Source organism: Chrysemys picta, chromosome 1, assembly GCF_011386835.1.
Source record: "Chrysemys picta bellii isolate R12L10 chromosome 1, ASM1138683v2, whole genome shotgun sequence".
Lineage (NCBI taxonomy): Eukaryota > Metazoa > Chordata > Testudines > Emydidae > Chrysemys > Chrysemys picta.
In genome coordinates, this window is record NC_088791.1 from 121,880,019 (window position 1) to 121,904,249 (window position 24,231).

Consider the following 24,231-nt stretch of genomic DNA (forward strand, 5'->3'; position numbering starts at 1 on the left):
ATCTAGACAGTATTTGGTCCTGCCATGAGCGCAGGAGACTGGACTCGATGACTTCTTGAGGTCCCTTCCAGCCCTAGAATCTATGAATCTATGAATAAGTATTTATCCAATAAACAACAGGAAAACACTGGAAATGGTTATTTGTATTTAAGTGTTTGTCTAGTTGACACGGAGCAGTAGTGTGGATTATGGGAGTGTGATTTCTGAAGTGCACTAATGTGTTGCAAATTAATTGATCTGTGTAGACCCAGATGGTGTGCACTAACCGTTCCTAAGGCCTGGTCTACACTAGTGGGGGGATCGATATAAGTTACGCAACTTCAGCTGCATGAATAACATAGCTGAACTCGACGTACTTAGATTGACTTACTGTGGTGTTTTCACGGCAGTGAGTCGACTGCTGCCGCTTCCCCGTCGACTCTGCCTGCGCCTCTCGTGGCAGTGGAGTACAGGAGTCGACAGAAGAGTGCTTTGTGGTCGATTTATCGCGTCTAGACGAGACGCGATAAATCGATCCCCACTGGATTGATCGCTGTCTGCTGATCCGGTAGGTAGTGTAGACATACCCTTAGTGTGCTTTAACATAGTGTTGTTTGAAACAGTGTTATGTTGAAGTGCACTAAGGAACATTACAAAGAGATTACAAATTACACTGTATTAAAAATAGAAAGCCCCCAAACTACTAGTTTTTGGACATCTAAATAAAACTCAAAATTGCTAAAAATAACCCATCCCAAAATGAAATTAATAAACCTCCCAAAATAGAACTCCTATTTATTTTCTATCCACTTCCTTATATGTTCTAACATGATTTACTTTTTTGACTGCTGCTGTACATTAAGCAGAGATTTTCACTGAGCTGTCCACAATGACCAAGTATTTTTCCTGAGTGGTTACACTTAATTTAGAACTCAGCAATGGTTAAGAGCAGTTAACTTGTTCCTTCCAAAGTTCATTATCTTGCAGTTGTCAGCAGTAAATTTCATCTGCTATCATAATGTCTGGCTGCCTACATTTGTTAGATCCTTCTGAAATTCTTCAGTCTTCTCTACTTTCAAGTGGCCTAAATTATTTTGTGTCATCTGCAAATGTTGTCACCTTATTGCTGACCCTCTTTTCCATTTTGTTAATAAACATAGTAAACACCACGTCATAGTACACAGATCCTTAAGGCACTCCTCTGTTAATCTTTCACCACGGTGAAAATTTACTATTTATTCTGCATTTTGTTTTCTATTTCTAACAGTACTTTTAGTATATGTCTTACAATATGGCCTAATAAGAGCTCATAGATATTGAATGGGAATACTTTTCAGTTAAATTCACAATGACATCACTTTTTATTTAAGCAAAAATTGACCCAAATGATCCTCATGCCATTTTGATATGATGCTTTTTAAATATTTCTAAGCTTGGGTTGTACTGGACTCCATCCTTAAAATGACAGTGTCAAAGAGCACCATGAAAGCATCAGGCAGATGTTTCAAGATCATTATATAGTCACACAATACACTCATAAAGAATAGTTCTGACATCTGCTGCAATTAGTAGATCACTCGTGCATACTTGGCTCCTTGCATCAGTGCTGCGTGTACTCACTAGGAGTGCTTGTGGTGATGCATCGTGGAGTACACCCCGGGGAGGTAACCCAGCGTACAACTTGCTATTACCCACAGCACTTCCTTTTGGGACATTTTGGCAATGTATGGGCGGGCAGAAACGAGTTGTGCAGGGGTGACTGGGAGCAAGGCATCAAGTTCCCATCATGCACCCTTTTCCATCCCATAGTTTTCACACCTTTTTTAAAATCCCACAATCCCCTGCGGCGCTGTTCACCCTCTCTGACAGAAACATGGAGCCTTCGGAGCTCTGCGCTATTGTCATAAGCATTCCAAACGCAGATCCTCCAGTATCTGCAGAGCCACAGAAAGAATCCCCGCAGCAGCAGGGGACCTGATGACTCCATGGAGGACACATTGCTGTGGGACACAGCAAAAAACAATTCAAGGTTGTTGGTGGCATTCAGAGAGCAGCCGCAGATGGTGGAGAGCTGCTTTGGGCCCAAGAAACCAGTACAAATTGGTGAGATCACACGGTAGTGTGGGTTTGGGATGATGAGCAGTGACTGCAGGACTTTTGGATGCACAATGCCACATTCCTGGATCTATGTGCTCAGCTCACCCCACCCCAGCCTTCTAGCACAGGGAGACCAGAGTGAGAACTGCACTGACAGTTGCAAAATGAGTGGCAAGCACTCCATGGAAGCTTGCAATGTTGGATTGCTGCTGGTCAGTGGGAAACCATTTTGGAGTGAGAAAATTCACAAGGAGAGCCATTGTCATGCAAATATGTAGGGCTATTAATGGTCTCCTACTTCACAGCACTACGACTCTGGGCAATGTGCAGGACCTAGTGGTTGGATTTGCAGCAGTGAGATTCCAGAACTGCAGTGGGGCAATATATGACACACACATCTCTATTTTGGCACCAGCCCACTTTGTCACACAGTACATCAACAGAAAGGGCTGCTTTTCTGGGGTTATGCAAGTGTTGGTGGATCACCAGGGACACTTCACCAACATCAGTATTGGCAGGTCAGGGGAGGTGCATGATGCTCTCATCTTTAAGAACACAGGACTGTTCAGAAAGCTGCAAGCAGGGACATTCTTTCTTGACTTGTGGATTTCCATTGGTGATGTTGAAATGTTAATAGTGATCCTGCAGGACCCAGCATACCCTTTGTTTCCCTGGCTCATGAAGCCATACACCAGCCAACTTGACAGCAGCAAGGAAAGATTCAACTACTGGCTCAGCAGGTGCAGAATGACAGTTGAATGTGCTCTCAGTAGATTGAAGGGACGTTGGTGGTGTTTACATTGTAAACTGCAACGTGAAGTCTTTAAATCATGATTTGAGGAATTCAGTATCTCAGCCAGAGGTTCTGGGTCTATTACAGGAGTGGTTGGGTGAGGTTCTGGGGCTTGCAATGTGCAGGATCTCAGACTAGAAGATCATGGTGGTCTCTTCTGGCCTTAAAGTCTATGAGTCTACTCATAAGATTGGATCTGAGTGAGAAAAAATATCCCAATGGTGATAGCTGCCTGTTGTGTCCTGCACAATATCTGTGAGGCAAAGGAGAAAAGTTGACGCTGGAGTGGAGGGTAAAGGTGGAATGGCTGTCTGATGAGTTTAACACAAGGGCAATCAGAAGAACTCAGTGCTGAGCTATGCAGCTGGGGGAGGACTTGAAAGAGCGCTTTAATAGTCAGCCACAATAACATGGTATGGCTGACTGTGCTGTACCTGGCCCTGAAGTTTTGGGGGCTATTAGGAATTGTGTGGTGGTTGGTGTACATCTATGAATATAACACTGTTAATGCACCTATGAATCTTGCTGTACATTTAAATAATTACACTCTGTTTGTCACTGATCTGTGAGTTCAGATACCCTGTGTATGGCAATGGTGCTTTCCGAAGTCATTGCAGACTGGCAGGGGAAAGCGTCCTACTGCAGAGGAAGAAATAAGGCTGCCATCCCTAGAATCCCTAGCATTGCAGAGTACCTCCATGACAGTTTCATCAAGATGTCTCAGGAGGATACAAGGGACACCCCTGTGTACATAAACAACCTGCTTCACATGCCCACCCTGAGGAATGAAGAGCAGTTGACAATCACTATCTCTTCCAGTACAAGTAAAACAATGAAAAGTCGATACCTGTGTCCTGCTACTTTGGGGTCAGGCACCATCTGGACATTTAAACATGGCAATGGGAAATGTATTCACACACTTACCTGAGGTTAATTCCCCTGCATTGGGCTCACCTGTGCTCAGCTGCCGGGACTGATTAGACTGCAGTGGAGTCTGGAACAGATCCTGGTTCACAGCATAGCTGAACTCCCTGGTCACATGTCCCCTACCTCCTCCTCCTCACTATTCACAGCAGGGTCTGTATCTTGGGCTCCTTGGAGGTATCCAAAGTGCTCTGCAGGGTGCTGATGGAGTCTCCACCAAATATGGCATGCAGCTCATTGTAAAAGCGGCTGGTCAGCAGCTTGGTACCAGATCAACTGTTGGCCTCCCTGGTCTTCTGCTATGCGTGCCTCAGTTCCTTTCCTTTCATGCAGCACTGCTTCTGATCCCAGTCATACCCCTTCACCTAAAGCCCCCATACAATCTGCTTGTAGATGTCCACATTTCTACAACTGCATCATAACTGTGGCTGCACGGCCTCTTCTCCCCACTGCCCGAGCTCCAATATCTCCTGTCTACTCCAGGCAGGAGTTTGTGACCAGCATGGTCAGTTGGTCAGTTGTACACAACAAAAGAGAGCTGCAAGGTGTGCTCGCCAAGCTGAGCCATCAGGAAAAGTCATTCCAAAAATACGCAGGGTTTTTAAGTGGGGGCGGGGTGACAGCTTCTGGCTCCATAATCCCTAGGTTGTGGAGTTCACATACCACAGCAGTCAACATCGGACTGTGAGGGTCCAGGGCATAGGTAATCTGGCCTAGCGGTTATGGCTGGGTTGTGTCAAGGGGCAGCCACAAGGCAGTAGTCAATGAGTAGGGCTCAGAGTAATCACCAGAGCTGAGATCAACAGGCAAGAATCAGGATCAGAGTCAGGCTGGGGTCAGAGACCAGAGATCAGAGGTAATTACGAGGCTGGAATCAGGAGGCAAGAGTCAGGGTCAGAGTCAGGCTGGGGTCAGAGACTAGCAATCAGAAAGCGAGGTGAGGTCTGGAGTCACAGCAGACCAGAAGTCTGCATGGTTTCTCAGATAGCTTCCTGGGCCACCCTCCCAATTTAAATAGTGAGCATGGGCCAATCAGAAGGCCACAGGGTGCTGTCATTCTGAATCCTTTGGGTAGTACTTCCTGCAGTGCCTAATCTACACAGTGCTCCTTGGATCTAGCTCTACATGGCCTCCTAGTGACAAAGTGGCAATATCAGCAGTCCCAGGCTCCACAGACCTTGGTTCTAGTCCCATGGATCTTTACAGAGGCATTGTGGGAGAGCTGCTGGAGGATTGTTAGGGTTGACATAGGTCATGCAGTGTCTACATTGGCACTCTGTCAACCTCAGTACATCAACTGTGGCTCAATGCTGTCCAATGAGGTGTTGTTACTGCAGTGCTGTAATGGGGTGTTCACAGCAGCGGGAGACAAATTTGAGTGTAGATACATGCACAACTAGGTTGACACAAGGTGACTTACATTGAACTTCATAGTGTAGACCAGTTTTCAGTACTCCTGGGTCTAGAGACCTCACTAAGACTACTTGGCAGTGGATAAGAGTAGACTATAATCACACTGATATGGCTCACCTCCAAATTAAGATGACAGGAAAAAAACATTAGGGTAATTCTTGTAAAACTTGGGGTAAGCACAGAGAACAAAGGTAGACAGACATCAATGCCTGATTGATGGATCTGATGCTGTAGATTGATTATCTCACTCTCCTGCCCAGTGGAGGAATGTACATGGACTACAAAAAGAACACAAAGGGACTTTCTACGGGAGTAACTGATCAGAGCAAACTGGCAATTTTAAAAGGGAATCAGGTGGGTTGCCTTTTTTCATTTTAGATTAAGGTTAAGAATGGAGTAGTCACCCTGTTTATTAAATCTCCAAGTGATAATGAAATAAAGGTAATGTATTCACAAAGATGATAACATCTTACATTACAGTTATGTAGACGCTTTTCATCACAAAGGACCCCAAAGTACTTTACAAGCTATGGTTCAATCCTACAAAGTGAGGAGATCCTCCTGAGTGGAAAAAAGGGCCTGGAATTCCCATGGAAGTTGTGGTATCCTTCCCCCACACACACACACACCATCCAGGCGGTGCTCAGCACTTTGCAGCATCAGTCCTTTATAAATGCAACACCTTGCATGAGAGTGTAAGAACAGAAGACTAAGTTCCAGATCCTCAGCTCGTGTAAATAAATTGCAACCATTTACATCAGTTGAGAATTTGGTCCTAGGAATCAGATTGCTGGATTTTATTCTCAGCTCTGCCACTTGATCACTGGGCATTTCATTTAACCTCTCTGAGCCTCAGTTTCTCCATTTGTAAAATGGGGATTATCACAAGGTGGCCCTGCCCCCTTAAGAAGGAAGAGGCCAGTGCACCTGTGACTGGTCCACTGACTCCCAGTTGGACTATATTGGAAGGAACATGGACAAATCAGTAAAGTGATCAAGAGAACAAACATGGCGCTTTCGCTGCTCCCTAGAAAAGGGATATTGGCTACAAGCCAGGATGCCTGGGTAGTGGGAGAAGAAGACTCTGGAGCAAGAGAAAGACCCAGGGGAGTGCTCCTGTGGCAACTATCCTGTACAAAGGGCAGGGAGCTGGGAAAGAATCCAAGACGGACATGAGACTTTTATTAAGCCCAGGGTGGGTGGACATTGTTATTCCATTGTTACAAGGAAGACTGGAGCCTGAAGAAAGTCAAGAGTGAAAAAGGTGGCAGAGCATGAGGTGGTTGGAGTTATAGTACGGCACTTGAGTTTAAATCCTTGAGCGAGGTAATAATGAATTATCCAAGACAAGGGATCCTCTGCCCAGGAGAATATTTGAGGAGTATTAGCAGTGACCTGGAGAAGGGGGGAAACTGAGGCTGGGCACCTGCAGACACATTCCTGCCAGGAAGAGGCACTGGCATGGGGCCTGACAAGTAACAGGGTTATTAATACTTCACAGAGTGATGTTAGGCTACAAACATGCAATTCTTTTGTATTGCATAAATGTGTTACATTGCTTTTGTTTTGTCTTTAAGTATGACATTTTTAATCTCATTTGTTATCAATTACACTACACTCGCTTTACAACTCCTGTTGGATGCTAAACCTTGAGTGTAATGGAGAAGCTGCAAAGGAATGTAATTAAATTAGGAATCTTCTAACATGCTGAGAATACATTGTAATTAGGTCCAAGCTGTGAAGTTCAGGAGCCTGCCCCTGCTTCCATTGGCTGAAGATGAAATAGCAATTCCAGATCTGAATTTTCTCCAATGTTCTCAGTTCGCCCATTATAAAGAGAGTGAGCATCTGCAAAGTTTGGATCTGGAGATGGTCTTCTTTGCCTTTATGAGTGTTCTTACCTGGGGCTTTGGTTCAGGCTAGGGCTGTCAAGCAATTAAAAAAATAAATAGCAATTAATCACACTGTTAATAATAGAATACCATTTATTTAAATATTTTTGGATGTTTTCTACATTTTCAAATATATTGATTTCAATTACAACACAGAATACAAAGTGTACAGTGCTCACTTTATATTTATTTTTGATTACAAGTATTTGTGCTGTAAAAAACAAACAAAAGAAATAGTATTTTTCAACTGACCTAATACAAGTACTGTAGTGCAATCTCTTTATCATGAAAATTGAACTTACAAATGTAGAATTATGTACAAAAATAACTGCATTCAAAAATAAAACAATGTAAAATTTTAGAGCTTTCAAGTCCACTCAGTCCTACTTCTTGTTCAGCCAATCACTCAGACAAACAAGTTTGTTTACATTTGCAGGCGATAATGCTGCCCACTTCTTGTTTACAATGTCACATGAAAGTGAGAACAGGCGTTGGCATGGCACTGTTGTAGCAGGCGTCGCAAGATATTAACGCACCAGATGTGCTAAAGATTCATATATCCCTTCATGATTCAACCACCATTCCAGAGGACATGCGTCTATGCTGATGACAGGTTCTGCTCGATAACAATCCAAAGCAGTGTGGACCGACGCCTGTTCATTTTCATTATCTGAGTCAGATGCCACCAGCAGAAGGCTGATTTTCTTTTTTAGTTGTTTGGGTTCTGTAGTTTCCGCATTGGACTGTTGCTCTTTTAAGACTTCTGAAAGCATGCTCCCCACCTCGTCCCTCTCAGATTTTGGAAGGCACTTCAGATGCTTAAACCTTGGGTCGAGTGTTGTAGCTATCTTTAGAAATCTCACATTGGTACCTTCTGTGCGTTTTGTCAAATCTGCAGTGACAGTGTTCTTAAAATGAACAACATGTGCTAGGCCATCATTCGAGACTGCTATAATATGAAATATATGGCAGAACGCGGGTAAAACAGAGCAAGGGACATACAATTCTCCCCCAAGGAGTTCAGTCACAAATTTAATTACTGCATTATTTTTTTAATGAGTGTCATCAGCATGGAAACCTGTCCTCTGGAATGGTGGCTAAAGCTTGAAGGGCCATATGAATGTTTAGTATATACCTCTACTCTGATATAACATGACCTAATATAACATGAATTCGGATATAACGTGGTAAAGCAATGCTCCGGGGCGGGGCAGGGCTGTGCACTCCGGCAGATCAAAGCAAGTTCGATATAACGTGGTTTCACCTATAATGCGGTAAGATTTTTTGGCTCCTGAGGACAGCGTTATATCGGGGTAGAGGTGTATCTGGCATGTAAATACTTTGCAATGCCGGCTACAAAAATGTTATGTAAATGCCTGTTCTCAGTTTCTGGTGACATTGTAAATAAGAAGGGGGCAGCATTATCTCCTGTAACTGTAAACAAACTTGTTTGTCTTAGTGATTGGCTGAACAAGAAGTAGGACTGAGCGGACTTGTAGGCTCTGAATTTTACATAGTTTTGTTTTTGAGTGCAGTTATATAACAAAAAAAATCTACATTTGTAAGTTATACCTTCATAACAAAGAGATTGCACTACAGTAGTTGTATGAGGTGAATTGAAAAATACTCTTTCTTTTGCTCATAATTTTTACAGTGAAAATATTTGTAATAAAATATTAATATAAAGTGAGCCCTGTACACTTGGTATTCTGTGTTGTAACTGAAATCAATATACCTGAAAATGTAGAAAAACATCCAAAATATTTAATACATTTCAATTGGTATTCTATTGTTTAACAATGCAATTAAAACTGTGATTAATCACAATTAATTTTTTAATTGTGATTAATTTTTTAAGTTAATTGTGTGAGTTAACTGCGATTAGTCAACAGCCTTAATTCAGCCTCATTTTAGGGATCTTGATTTGGGCCCAGCTTTCTCATGAAGCAGCCTTGAGGGTGCCATAGACTTTTAAAAATATAGCTCTGATTTTATTTTTATTAGGGCTGGTCAAAAATTTTCCATCTGTATTGTTTTTCATTGAAAAATTGGATTTTCAACTACAATTTTTTCCCATGAAAAGTGTTAACTTCCTGTGGAAAATTTCAATATTTCATCAAAAAACCCCAAACATTAAAATATTTTTTATTCAAAATGATACCCCAGTGCATCATGGGAGTTCTAGTTGATGCACTTTATGCTCCTGTATGGCTCTCTGGACAGACTACATCTTCCAGGATGCATATTATCCAGGGACTCTTAGGGAGCAAAACAATTTTAAATACATCAGAAGCAGGAAGCCTGCCAAACAGCCAGTGGGGCCACTGGATGATCAAGAATGTCAAGGGTGTTGCAGAGAAGCTAAATAAATTATTTGCATTGGTCTTCACTGGAGAGGATGTGAAGGAGATTCCCACATCTCTGAGCCATTCTTTTTAGGTGTTATGACTCAAAAAAGCGATCTAAGAGTCACTGTGGATAGCCTTCCGAAAACATCTGCTCAGTGTGCAGCGGCAGTCAAAAAAGTGAACAGAATGTTAGGAACCATTAGGAAAGGGAGAGAGAAAAAGACAGAAAATATTATAATTATATACATCTACGGTACGCCCACACCTTGAGTACTGCATGCAATTCCGGTTACCCCATCTCAAAAAAAGATATATTAAAATTGGAAAACGTACAGAGACGGGCAATAAAAATGATTAATGATATGGAACAGCTTCCATATGAGGAGAGATGAAAAAGACTAGGACTGTTCAGCTTAGAAAAAAAGAGATGACTATGGGGGGATAGGTGGAGGATAGGTCCATCAATGGTTATTAACCGAGATGGTCAAGGATCCAACCCCATGCTCTGGGTATCCCTAAACCTCCAACTGCCAGAAGCTGGGAATAGATCGCTCCATAATTGCCCTGTTCTGTTTATTCCCTCTGAAGCCTCTGGCACCGGTCACTGTTGGAAGACAGGATACTGGTCTAGATGGGCCATTGGTCTGACCCACTATGGCCATTCTTATGTTATGAGACACACCCTCTGTTCCAACCAGCTCTAATTTTTATCTTATTCCTGCAAGGGAAAAATAAAATAAATGTAAAAGTCTGACCTTAGGTTAAGGGTAAAGCTTCACCATGTTGAGAAAGGTGGTGGACGTGGCATTGGGGGCTGGAAGGAGAGGTTCTGCACTGACTGTAAGAATTGTAAACCGGCCTTGTGCTGATCACCCAGTGTGAAGAATGTCCCTGGAAGGAGGAGTTTCAGGGTTCCTTTCCTATCCTGTTGTGTAAATACGATATGATTAGCAGAAAATGACCTGCCTGAACCAAAACCACAGATCTAAGGCTCCCAAACATGGGGAATGGCCAAGATATGAATCTGAATTTTGTTGATCAGTCTCATCTCCTGAACAAGCTGATCCAGAACTGTGGACCTGAACACCCCAAACTCTGAGGAGCTTGAAACCTAAATCAAAATTTTGCCATTAAGCCCATCTCTAACCTTTTAAAATAAAAGCTCCTTTTCTGCCAATAACATGAGGTAGACTGGGGATCCACATTTTGTGGGTTTCCCAAAGCTTAAGTCCCCCCAGACATCTTCCACACAGACTCTTACTCCTAGGTCTCCCCTTCCCCTCACTCCAGTGAACTCTTTTCCTCCACTAGTAGGTTCATCCAGTGTGCAAAATATTGTATATGCAAATTTGTCATCTTTCGCTTCTTACATAGCATTGGCTCAATTGTCCACGACAAGTAAAATGGAAGAAGGACCTTGAGGAGGTAAGTCATATACCAATTTCATCAGTATGCTCTGTTCACTGATAGCACACTGGGTCTCCTGGGATCCTTGTTAAGCCCACAGATGGGAATTGCAGCTTGTTTTCTCGATTCACTGCCTTTGGATGAGATCAAAACTTTCTCTGGAATGAGTTCCAGTGAGCTGTGACCCTAGGAATAAACTGTTTGTCTGTGTACACCTATTGCTTGTTCAGTATATTTACTCCTCATGATTTGTGAGGCTTTTTTCATTGAGTTGGACACAGTGCTGTACAGCTGCATCACTGTGCAGATTGCACAATGTGATAGGGAAATAAATGAAAATCCTAAACCTTGGCATAGAAAAACTAGTTTGGTTCCAGACTTGCTGCACTTTACCTCCTTTCTTGCAAACACAGAAGGGGTTTTGGGCAGAACTCAAAGCCTTCTGCTGCTCTTCTTGGTGGGTGTCAGATACAATACAACTCTTTCAGAACAAAAGTGAAAGCCCTTAATATACTGCTTTTGTATAGTTTCTAGGTGCATTTCAATATGTTTAAAAAATGAGTGAGTAACTTAGTTCCTGTATGCCATTTGGTTCAGCTCATAAAGCCTCATCCTAAAAACCAGGCAAATTCTGAGGCTCCACAAATGTCCCCCCTAAATAGATGTGCAGAGCAGATCTAATGTATGCCCATTTCATAGCTGACAGCAGCCCCAGGCAGGATCCTCTTCCCCACCCCCATGCAAATGGTGCCCTTGCAAGAACAGGGATAATCTGTTGTGGGGAAACTGCAAAGGTGGGACTATTAGTTAGTTATGTATAAACATGCAAACCCACACTTGATGTTGCTCTTACATGTTCCTCCATGCCTGCTCCACAGATATTGCCAGAAGCCAGAAGCCAAGAGTTAAATCTCCGCCCTACGACCCTGACTGCTGGACACTGGTTTTCTATCTGCAACATCTGCCACAATTTTTTCCTTAAAAGGGAAAGTACAATCTCTCCACCCCAACATGGATTCTTCTCTCCCCATTCCACGCATACTCATCATATCACTTAGCAGTAAAAACAGTGCGAGTTATTAAAAAAAAAGTTTTGGCTCCTAGTATTTATTCCCCAGCCTGGTCTAACCCGTTTCCCTTTCTTTCTGCCAAACCAAAGGCAATTTAAATAATTTACCTCACCCCCCCCCCAAGTGCTTTTATCTTCTGGGGTTTCAGCCAATTTTCCTATCTACCTGCTACCAAGCTAATTAAAAATAGCATTTACAAATTATCTTGGGAAGATCACAAAACTTGAAACAAGTCTCTAAGGTAAAATAACACTGGGAGTATATTCCAGAAATAAGCAACAGAGGGTCCTGTGGCACCTTTGATTTGATTCTTCAGAACATCTGAAGAAGTGAGGTTCTTACCCACGAAAGCTTATGCTCCCAATACTTCTGTTAGTCTCAAAGGTGCCACAGGACCCTCTGTTGCTTTTTACAGATTCAGACTAACACGGCTACCTCTCTGATACTATTCCAGAAATAACATCCCTGGAAACTTGGAGCCACATCCTTAGGCGGTATAAAGCAGCATAGGTTCATTGAAGCCAACAGAATTAGGCCCATTTACACCAGCTGAGGACTTACATATATATATATGTAATATAAATTAATTCAGTGCTCATAAAAAGTGCTACACTGACTGCCCTGGGTACTGTAATCCTCTGTGTTATCAATAGAATACAAGAACCTGGAAGGAAAGACAGATGGACAGACAGACAGATACACATCATCCTGCCCCACCAATGTCCTTCAGCTGGAGTATGGGGAGGAATTCCTTTGAGAATAGCTCCACAGCTAATCACTCTTCAGCTTCTCTGGCAAGACTCTCAACACAGGTGGGATTGAGGATGGGTGATCTGATTCAGAAAACGTAAGAAACTCTGGCACATAGGCATCTTTAGAACCAACGTCCTTTAAAAAAATTATTTTAGGTTCTGAAGCATTTTGATAACTTGGCACTTCTGAATTCTCATTAAAACAAGAAGGGAGAAAAAAATGCCACAAGGAGTGTGACCTTTCTCCTGACATTTCTTGCTGAATCTTGCAGACTCAAGAGGATCAGATGTACATCCAAACTTGTGATTGTTTATCTAACTTGAACATGAACTCTGAAGCTTTGACTGTGCATCCATTGCCTCTTGTCATGCAGGCAGATGTCTTCTAGGAACAAGACTGAGGCCATCATCTCATTTCATATAGAACATTGGAAAATAAAAAAAATGGTAATGGGCCATATCCCCAGCCTTATTCCTGTCCTGCTTTGTGCCATTCTGCTGGATGACAAGCAGCCAACACGGGCCAGTTGGAGACTTCTGGATGCGGTAGAGCTGATATGGCTGGTTCTGTACCACCCACTTGCTGCTGATATAGGAAGCATTGCCAGGGAGAGTGGCTGTAGCTGGAGCACTGCTCAACTCTGACAATTTTCAGCTGTCATAAAGGATCCCTGGGGGACTGTTACCCATGGGGCAAGTGACAGCAGTCCTGAGATAGCTCTGACTAGTGCCAGGGCTGCGTCCCAGAGACCAGCAGAGTAGAAAGGTATTGTTAAGCCACCTTTGAATTGCCAGCCAGAGGATCAGGGACAAAGACTTGTAACTACTATCACATGATTCAAACAGCTCTAGAGATGAAAGGCTCCATTGCCAATTCACTATTTTCTAAGACATTCAGATAGCCAGAAACTTGAATTTTTTGAAGTTACACCACTTCACTTGCCATGACAACCCCTCCTTTCATTGACCTCTGATGCTCTTATCAAGTTTAACAAACACATACACATCATCTCACTGGGAACCAGATCATGAAGCACATGAGGTGAAGGAAGGGGAGCAAAGCAGTTCTCTTATTCTGGGGCTGGTTCTCTGGCATGCTGTGGTGCAATCTGCTCTAAGCTGTGCTGGCTGGCCATGGACACCAAGAGGCTGTCTGCCAGCCGGAGATTGCCAGAGTGCAGTACTGTCAAGCCACATCCCCTGCTTTTCTCTGTCCCTAACTCCCTTTCTACACTGGTGCAGGGTCTTACTCAAGCCAGCGACTGCCTCACACCAGGAGAATCCCGAGACGAGGAGATAGGAATGGTTTACATCCCCTTTGCACTGCCCTCCAGAGAACCTGTATCTATATATCAGAGGATGCTACTCCAAAGACAATCAAACACATGCATCATCATTAGTATGCTAAGCCCTGCTCTAGCATATGCTATTACTTTGGTCACACATTTCAGCTGGGAACATAGATCTACTCCAGCTGGATGTAAATATTCATAGACTTTGTTTATTGCTGACTCACTAGAAGATATATGTGGAACTATCTATGCCAGACTGGTGGACTATGCACCACATTGTTTAATACAGATATAAAAATGCTCTAATTTACTGAAGCAGTGTAGCTATGTGACACAAACACTAATCAAGCTGGTGATTCCCCTAGAGCCTGGTACAAATCACATCTCCTATTTCCCATATCTTTATTTAGCTCTTCCCCCCCCCCCCCCCCCAGTTTAGAAGTAGTCTTAGCACTGGTGAAAAGTACTGGACAAACAGCCCTGGAGAATAAAGTTATCTGTTTCTCTGCAGAGCAGTGGCAGTACAGCCTCACCCCAGCAATGTGACACCACATTATCCTCACCAACTAACAGCAGCATTATTTTCAAAGTGTTCTGACCCCACAAATCTGTGTACAGGATTTTGTAAGACCCTACAAGAGCCACGAAATCCTGGCTATGGTCTTTGGTTATTTCCTTTGGATGAGCAAGTCCACATAGCTTTTCTGGAAGATTTTGAAGCTTTTTTCTTAGACCAGCTGAAAGCAGGCAACATTCAGTTAGGTTTTTGCAACTGAAAAAAACTGAGCAGCTCTGGAAGCTTGTGTCTCGTGAGGAGAAGTTCCAAACTGGGGACCATAAGTGGGTGTAGGAGATTTTGTCAAACACCGTACTACATTTGACAGAGAGCCACAGATCAGCCACACTTTAATGGAGGCCATGGGACCAGAGCACCCCTCAAGCCAAGATGCAGCAGTGCTGGGGCTTGTCCACTCTAGCGCCCCCTATTGTCAGCCAATCTGGTTCTGCAGTGTTCTGATTCTTTTGTCTCCCAGCCCTCCTGCCAGGGCACCCTTCAGTTCAGTCCCATTCCAGGCCAACAAAAGTCTAACTGAAAATCCAAATAAACATCCCAACAAATGGTGGTTCTATCCCTATTGGGCTACACTGAAGTTCCCTGGTCTTCACTCCTCCTCTCAGGCCTGCAGACTTCTTCTCTGCTCTGTAAGCTGAGCACTGTCTCCCAGGGCTTTCGCCCTGCAGACTCTTTTCTTCCTTGCAGGTTTCTCCCACTGCCTACCTGAGCGGTCTTTAAGTTATTGGAATACCACACTTCCCCTCCCCAGGGATTCCAGCAGCTTCTCCCAGGGACCTTCCTGCTTCTTACAGACCCTACCTCAGGGTCTTACACAGGATCCTAACCTGCTCCCTGTAGGTCCTCTCCCTGCAGGAACCTCCTGCTTCTTGTAGCCACTGCCATAGCTTTCTCACCACAACTGTTCTCTCTCAAGCATTTTTATGAGGCCCAGTATTCACCATGCTAACACCTGAACCCACGAGTCCCACCCCCTCAGGTTGGCCCCATTTCCCTTTAAGGGCCAGTCACCCTGTGATACACTTACAATATTACAACAGCACTCGTTTCCTCCTCCTCTGGAGGAAACAACTCTGGGGGCGAGAGGTTAGTTCAGATTCAATGTCCTTTCAGTCCTTGTCTGCCCAAATGGGTGCCAGTAAGTACCAGCTGGGAGAATGTTTTCTGTCCATTGAGAACTGGACTGAGATCTGCCAAGTTATTTCACAAGACTATGTTCTCATACACGTCATGTGTATATGACCGAGCACATTTTGGACACTACTTTAATTGAACAGCTATTGAACAGCTCTCTGTGCTACCACTTAAATCCCACTTAAAAGCTAATTTGAGGGCTTAAGTGAATATTAAGTTCTGCATATGCCTTCTGATAGGGTTTAAGTTGGACCTAAGTGAACCATACACTTGGTGCTAGTTGTCTGCACAGGGGTGAAATTGTATTCTGGGTCTATGCAAGAACTGGAAAATAGGGTTTAAGGAAATATTTGATGATATGTCTAATTTAGCATTTCCTTTTGGACAAAACAGGTAGAAATGCCAAAAAAGTAAGCCTAGAACAAAACCAGTGAAATGATGGAAACAATGTCAACTCACGGTGGTTTTGCAGTTATAGCGAGCAACGGCATCATGTCATCAAAGCAAACCACCAAGCATGTCATTTAGTGAATGAAGCCTAGTTATAAGGCAAAATATTTGCCATGCATTGTAAATGGTTTCAACAATTGTCTGTCTTCTTTGTCCTGAGGTCTGTACACAGCATGAGGTCTTGCTTGCTGAATCAGTGAAGCCCAGTCCTATAGGCTCATGAAGTAAAATCTTGCTTTCCAGAGTGCGACTCAGTTTATTTCCTGGCACATTACCATCCCATTCATACTGGTTTTTATAAGCCTGGATTCTGATTGAGGACACCATGTTCTGACCCTAAAGGCCATATCTTCAAGTTTTCCAGATCCGAAGAAGAGCTCTATGTAGCTTGAAAGCTTGTCTCTTTCATCAATAGAAGTTGGTCCAGTAAAAAATATTACCTCACCCCTCTTGTCTCTCTAATGTCTTCCCAATACATTTAGAGCAAGACTACAGCTGCTCTTTTGAAGAGGTGAAACTCTAATAGGCAATCTGCCTGATTTATGTACCATGAAGCATGACTACAGATTGAGAAGACTCTTATTCATTAGATAATTTATTTGAAATGATAAATCCAGCTTGGTTATTATAAGTTACCAAATGAAGAGTAAAGGGACATTTTTGTTTTGGCCCACCTTTTTTCTTCTGTTTTCTAGGCTCAGGTGAATATTCCTCCCCAGCCCCCAATTTTATTTTGTTTAAATAAATAATACTTTACACGATATAGCTCCATTTCTTCAAGGTGTTTTACAAACATGCATTCACTTAGGCCTGGGCTTACTCAGCCAGCGTGACAGAGGTCTGGCTCAGGGTTTCCTAGCCAGCACCCTGTTACACACCTCCCCCTTTATGAACTGCCAGGTTCGTCCTTCCTCGACCTTTCTGCCCTCATCCGGTGGGGTTCATCTGGGGAAGCCTCTCCCCCTCTTTCGGGCAATCACCTGCATCATCTCCTGAGGGTTCCTTCATCCCACACCCACAAAAAGTGCACTGGTTGGCGGGTGGATGTCCCTATAGCTCTGTTGCCACCCACAGGTCCTCACACCAATCGCACCCCTGCGGGCGTCCCTTCTCCTTTATCCCCTTTTCTTCAGGTAGTGGGTTGAAGCCAATCCCGACCTCCTGCTGGACACCCCGGGCCTTGGGTTCTCCCAAGCCACCAAGCTACTGTTTCTTCCCCTGGGAGCTGCAGTGTGGGGACCTCCAGTTGCCCCTTTTCTCTTTCTAAGTGGCTTGGGCTGGCCATCTCCCTCACACCTCCTTCCCCTCTGTCTACCCTATCCAGGCTCTGTTGACTAGGTTTCTCATGTTCATTACCCTGAGGACCTTGCTGCTTTTCCTCCCTGAGGCTTCTCAGTCAAGAGCTCCCCACCCCCTTCTTCAGGGAACCTTTCCTTTTCCATCTGGGGGGAGGGCCCCAGTCCATACCCAAAACAACAGAGTACGGTAACCCCTCTACTACCCCGACCCGCTTCCATTTAAAGCTTCCCTGCACTTCTAGGGGCACCCAGGCCACCAGGCAGTATCTCCTGTCCCCATGGATACACTCCAGGGCCATCTGTGCATCTGGAATTATCCAGTGCGGTTTTATCAGCCACCTCTGGATGAGCGAGCAGGCTGAAGCTGTATCCACCAGGCCCCTATGGGGTTTCCTCCCCACCCTTACCGGGATGGTGGACAGCCTCTGCCCCCTTCTCCGCCCTCCAACATTAGGTCAACTGGAAAATTCGGTCCACCCACATTCCATATCTGGGCAGTCCCCCTTTTTATGTCCTGGCTGCCCACCCTCCCAGCAAACAATCACACCAACTCTACTGGGAGCTGCTTGGGGTTCCTCCTTCCTCTCGGGGCCTTTCCCAGGAAAGTGTTCCCGCAGCTTCTTCCCCAACTCTCTATCTTTACAGGGTTGGCCCTTCCTTTGGGGAACGTCTGCCTCCTGTGTACTCCTCGGTCAGCTTGACTGCCGCATCGACCATACTTGGCTGATGTCGCCTGACCCAGACTTGGATATTCTCAGGGAGGCCCTGTAGTAATTGATCTAGGATGAGGGCATCCATTATCTCCCCCATCGTCTCGGTCCTCAGCCAACGGGTGGCCCAGTCCATCATCTCTAAGCGAATGCCCAGGGCCACACAGCCCCCATCCATCGGGCTGACCAGAAATTTTGGCAGTATTTCTCCACCGACAGGCCCACGCAGTCTAGGATGGCCATCATAGTTTCGGGCTTGTTCCTTGCTCAAGGCCATGTAAGCCACTTGAGCTTCTCCCACCAGATAGGGAGCCAGCCGTAAGGCCGAGGTTGCCCTATCCCACCTGGTGCCCATGGCTCTCCGCTTGAATATACCGAGGAAGGCATCTGGGTCATCTGCCAGGCCCATTTTACAGAGTTCCAAGCACGGCAGCCGGGTGCCATCTCCTACCATGAGACTCACCATTCATTGCTGCTGCACACTGTCCTGCTCTCTTACAAAGTCCTGTAGGCTTTTCTGCCTGCCAGGTTAGCAAGGCCTGTCTCTCGGCCTGGTGGAACTGCCGGAAGCCTTGCAGGGCCTTCTGCATCTGCTCCTGCTGTTTGATGAGCCATTGCAGGGTCTCCTCCATCTCCAGGCTGCCAACCACGTCTGTTGGCTCAGGTCCCAGACAAGCCCCCATGTGTAACAGGGAACAGGTGGTCCCCTCTTTCTTCTGCCACTTTTTCACCCACAAATCAACCAGAGACCTCTGCTTTGGTGCTATCACGCATGCTCTTTATTTATAGTTGAAGTTCCCACCACCTTGTAGCTACAGACAGTGTCAGGCTTGCAGCCTCAGGGACTGTTGGCTTCTGCAGCCTGCAGGGGAGAGCAGCCTCTAACTCCCTAGCTCCTCCCTTTCCTCTCCCCGCAGCTTCCTGCCAGCCTTTATGTAACCCCTATGGGTGTTTCTTTAAAGTCTTTAAAATAAATGGTACTGGTATACTCAGCTGATGCACGCATCATATGTCCTTTGAAGTAAATGCAGCTACACTGATTTACACCAGCTGAAGATCTGGTCCAATGTGTTAAAAATTATATTACATTTATACAACCCTTTTAATCTTGAAGTACCCCAATGTGCTTTGGATACAGGAGTCAGTATACCCACATAGAAAATGTCCCTGCCTCTGGGATAGGGAAAAGAAACTGCATAACAGCAACGTAACACAGTCTACAGTAAATCCATCCAGCAATCATTGCAGTCGTTTGGGGTGCAGAAGGCTTGACGAGACAGATTAGAGAGTAGCAGACTTTTGGCCCCTTTCCAGAAAATTAAAACCATCCATTTTCAAGGTTTACACAACTTCCCCCCCTCCTCCCCCAAAGTTTCAGAAATGAAGTTTGAGATGAGGATAGTTTCCTTTGGGAGAACATGGTAGATGGAAGAGCACTTGATAAATGATGCTTATAAATGCTGAGGGGAATTTTTTGCCTCTGCCTGAACTGATGAAACAGCAGAGGTCACTTTTATTTTTTACTGTACATAGGATATACGACAGAATTATTGCAAGACAAAATACCTCATATTTTTTCTGTTTTCACTTCAAACTAGAGATAAGCTCAAGCTGCGGAGCCTCAGTATGATGTACATGCAGGGCCGGCTCCAGGCACCAGCCGACCAAGCACGTGCTTGGGGCGGCACCTTGGGGCAGGGCGGCGCTCGACTTTTTATTTATTTATTTATTTTGGACTCGGCGGCGCGGTGCTCGGAGGGAGGGGCAGGGCTTCAGGCGGTGTGTTGCTCGGAGGGGGGCGGGGGCTTCGGGCGGGGCTCAGGGGGGGCGTGGCTTCGGGCGGCGCGGTGCTCAGGGGGGCGGGGCTTCAGGCGGCGTGGTGCTCGGAGGGGAGGTGGGGCTTTGGGCGTTGTGGTGCTTGGGGAGCGGGGCTTCGGGCGGCATGGTGCTCGGGGGGGCGGGGTCTTGGGGGGGCAGGGGCTGGCACGGTGCGGCGCTCGGAGGGGGGCAGGAGCTTCGGGCAGCGCGGCGCTTGGAGGGGGGCAGGGCTTCGGGCGGCGCAGTGCTGGGGAGCGGGGCTTCAGGTGGCGTGGTGCTGGAGGGGCGGGGATTTCGGCGGTGCTCGCGGGGGGGGTCACGGCGGGACGGTGCTCTTCTTTTTTGCCTGGGGCGGCAAAAAAGTTAGAGCCGGCCCTGTGTACATGTATTGAAGTCAAAGAAGTTACACCAGCTAAGAATCTGGCCCCAGGTTTTGAAACCCTCAAATTTTGGAGCTGCTGACCTATCTCTGTTTCCAACTAAAAATATCCTGGTACCAAAAGCAAAGAGAATACCCTTCTGGGATCTCAGCATTCTATATTCATTTAGCTCTTTGCCGTCTGTCCCTGTGTAACTAGCAGGGAGTTTGTGCATTATTTAAGATATTGAGCTATGACCATCAGAGTGATTCCCAAAATGTGTTATTGTATGAATTTATCAGTTGTTTATGTGCTTATATAGGACACTGCCAATAAAGTAATAACTTTACAGAATTTGGAGGATTAGGAAATTTTTTGAAGAGGAGAAGCCTTGGTTTGGGGACAAGAATCTTTGTAAAGGCTAAGGAGCTCGGAAGATGAATGGTTAGGGATATTTTTTTACCAGAAAGGAATAGTTATCAGTTTAAAGGTACAGCAGAAGCAATAAATATGAATGGATTGTTGACCTGCCTCCCAAGAAATTGATAAACCACAGATTTGTCCTCTGTAGACTGCTTGGCTCCATATGAATGTTTACTATTATTATTATTTATTATCTGTTGAGCATTGACACTGCACAAACTCAGGAAGACACAGCTTTCCCAAAAGCTTAATTCCACCCTTCCAAACCCTTTGCAAGTAACTTTTATAATATAGAACTGGAAGTCAAGAGACCTGGGATTCCATTTATTGCTCTGCCACACAGTGACTGATTGACTTCGGACAGTCCATCTTTCTGTGCATCACTTTCCTCATCTCTAAAATGGGGATATTCTCCTCATGAGGGTTCAATGCAAATACCTTTATCCATGCTTGTAAAACACATTTAGATCATCAGATGTAATGTATTACGGGTCTGCTGAGCAGGGCCGGCTCTAGGATTTTTGCCGCCCCAAGCAAAAACAATTTTGGCCGCCCCCCCCCATTTTTTTCTTACCCCACCCCCGGCCCCGCCTCAACTCTGCCCCTTCCCCAAATCCCCAGCCCTGCCTCCTCCCCCCAGGCTCTCAAGCCTAGGAGGGAGGGAGGGAGAGGGAGAAGCAGCGCGTGCGCCGCAGCCACTCGGGGTCTCCCCCTCCCTCCCAGGCTCTCAAATCCGGGAGGGAGGGGGAGATCCCGAGCGGCCGTGGCGCACGAATCAGCTGTTTCGCGCGCCGTGGCCGCTCGGGATCTCCCCCTCCCTCCTGGGTTTGAGAGCCTGGGAGGGAGGGCGAGAAGCGGCGCACGAGCGGCAGCAGCGGAGGTGAGTTAGGGCAGCCGGGGCACATTTTTAGGGGCGGCAGAATGCAGAATGCCGCCCCTAAAAATGTGCCGCCCCAAGCACCAGCTTGTTTTGCTGGTGCCTAGAGCCGGCCCTGCTGCTGAGTGGATGACTAGCTAACTCAGAATTGCCAACCTCCAAAGTTAAAAAAGCACAAGTCAGGTCCCCCAAATCATAAGATTTGTTTTAAACATTATATTATTGTGGGTTTGATTTTTGAACTCCCCCTGCCCACTGCCAGAGTGCGTATAACAACTCTCCCAAATTGATAGAGTAAGGCAATTTTGGCTTCAATGCAGAAGCTCTCATTGGCTGCCTGATGCTTCCAGCTTCTCCCCATGCCCCAAAATACTAATTAATTCTGTGGACTCCTACTCCCATATCTACCCATTCCCCATCTCAGCAATTAATTATACACCTCAACTCCCACAACAACTTTGCTCCTCCGGTCCCACATCTGCCCCATGCCCCTCAGAGAACTATCGCTCTTCCTAGAGCTGGGTGCCCTTTTCAGAGTTTGGGAAGTGGACGATCGGCAGCAGTTCCAGGGATTCTTCACACCCTCTCTCCCTTCCCAAGCCAGAGCCGCCCTGAGCTGCAGGATCTTCTGCTCCCTCCTCTCCCCTCCTCTCCTGTGAGAATGGTGTCGACTTCACCCTTTCCCACGTCCCCTAGCTGAAAACTACTCTCAGCTCCTGAGGGGAGGGGAGAAGTGCTCTGCCTGCCTCCCATCAGCTCTGATTGGCTGCTCTTCCCCAGAAGGTGGAAAAGTGGGGAAGGCAGCCAATCAGAGGGGGTTTTCCCCTGGGTAGGCCTGGAAATTGTGTGCAAGCTACAACTTCTCCCACCATCCTGAAACTGTCTGCAGCAAAGGCCAAAATACCATTGCTCATGATGAAACTGAAAGAGCAGACAACACTGCTAACCTCTGCAAGTATCTCTGACTCTTGCTTCTAAACCTGCTGCCTCTTACTTGATCCCCGCATCCATCTGTTGTGATTACATAATCTACATCGTGTTGCCATGTAGTGCGTAAAGGCTGAAATGATTACAAATTAAATAAGCAGCTACAATTTAACACAACACAAGCTTAAAATAATAGAGTACTTGTTCTGTCCTATCTACAGGCTAGAGCTAGCATCTCTATGTAGTAGCATCATTATCCTAACTGCACCCGGTGTCTCTGTTGCACCTCTCGGAGCATAGCTTTAAGCCACCTTTGCATCCTCCTGGACTCAGCTTGGGGGCTGGAGAGGCCCCTGAGATACTGTGAGAGAAACCTTCACCTTTGTGTCACAGGTTTGAATCTGGTTGGTAGTGACTGAAAGTTAGAGATGGTCAAATATTGCAAAGACAGTGTTCATAAATTCCTCTTGAAATCCAGACAGCTGTTTTGTACAACCACTTTTATATTTCCTATTTGCTGTTCCTTCACATTTGTGTGAGTAAGTTTGGTTTTGGATAATGTTTGTATAGTGCAAATACACAGTCATATTGAACTAAGGCATCTGTGCACATACAAGTGTAATCACTATTCACCATTTGTTATTCATTGTTATCTTTGTTTAAAAAGTTTCAACCGACTCATCACGGCACAAAAACAATACCAGGTGACCTACATGGCCGGTCAGACTCCATATATAATAAATAACTAAAATGAATAGCTCACAAACAACCACTAGACTCAAATTTGTTTGTTAAAATATTCTGCAAATACCTGTGAATGACTACTACAGTCTCAAAAACCAGGATCAGTTCTTAAATGACTCGAGGCCAGAATCCACTGGATAATTGATCCACAACAAATTCACCAGCTCTATTGAAATAATGGATTTAATGGCTGTTTGGTGGCCTATGTAAACAATTACATAACCGCAGTCCAGGTCTCCTTGGCTAGGTTTCTATATCAAGAAAATCACTATACCCCGTCACTGGTTGGTACCTTTGCTGGTAGCCTTAGCAGAGGTACCAAGGAATGAAAAGACATGGAGATCAAAGTATAAAGAATGGGTTTAAGCCAGGGGTGGGCAAACTATGGCCCGCGGGCCAAATCCAGCCTGCCAGCCGTTTTAAGCCGGCCCTTGAGCTCCTGCTGGGGACCGGGGTCTGGGGCTTGCCCACTTCGGCGCTTCAGCCAGGACACAGGATCGGGGGCCTCGCCACATGGCTCCTGGAAGCTGCGACATGGCCCCCCTCCGGCACTCCAACCGGGGAGCAGAGTCGGGGGCTGCTCCACGTGGCTCCCAGAAGCAGCAGCATGGCCCCTCTCTGGTGCTCCAATGGGAGAGCCACCTGGTCTTGCCTCCCCATAGGAGCTGGAGAAGGGCCATGTCACCGCTTTTGGGAGCTGCTTGAGGTAAGGGCCAACTGGAGCCTGCACCCTTGAGCCTCTCTCCACGCCTGAAACCCCTGTCCCAGCCCTGATCCCCCTCCCACCATCCGAACCCCTCGGTCCCAGCCCAGAGCACCCGCCTACACCCCAAACTCCTCATCCTCAGCCCCACCGCGGAGCCCGCACCCCCAACCAGAGCCCTCACCCTCTCCTGCACCCCAACACCAATTCTGTGAGCATTCATGGCCCGCCATACAATTTCTAATCC

General features: G+C 45.7%; 1 protein-coding gene across 7 annotated transcripts in view; it reads right to left on the minus strand.

Moving 5' to 3' along the window:
- Positions 1-24,231, minus strand: part of LMNTD1 (lamin tail domain containing 1) — a 339,143-nt gene that overhangs the window by 6,290 nt on the left and 308,622 nt on the right. For 2 of the 7 annotated variants that reach the window (XR_010592973.1, XR_010592970.1), the window contains exons 16-17: positions 10,202-10,371; positions 3,824-7,131 (exon numbers count right to left, since the gene is read on the minus strand). The exons of 2 other annotated variants lie outside the window; for them this stretch is intronic. Coding sequence is in view for 2 of the 5 variants with exons in the window: in XM_042848557.2 (XP_042704491.2) it covers positions 10,222-10,371 (150 nt within the window). In the remaining 3 variants the exon portion in view is untranslated. Of the gene's footprint in view, positions 1-3,823; positions 7,132-8,852; positions 9,595-10,201; positions 10,372-24,231 lie in introns of those variants that run through there. 3 more of the 7 variants (XM_065568973.1, XM_042848557.2, XM_042848599.2) reach the window with 3 other exon arrangements.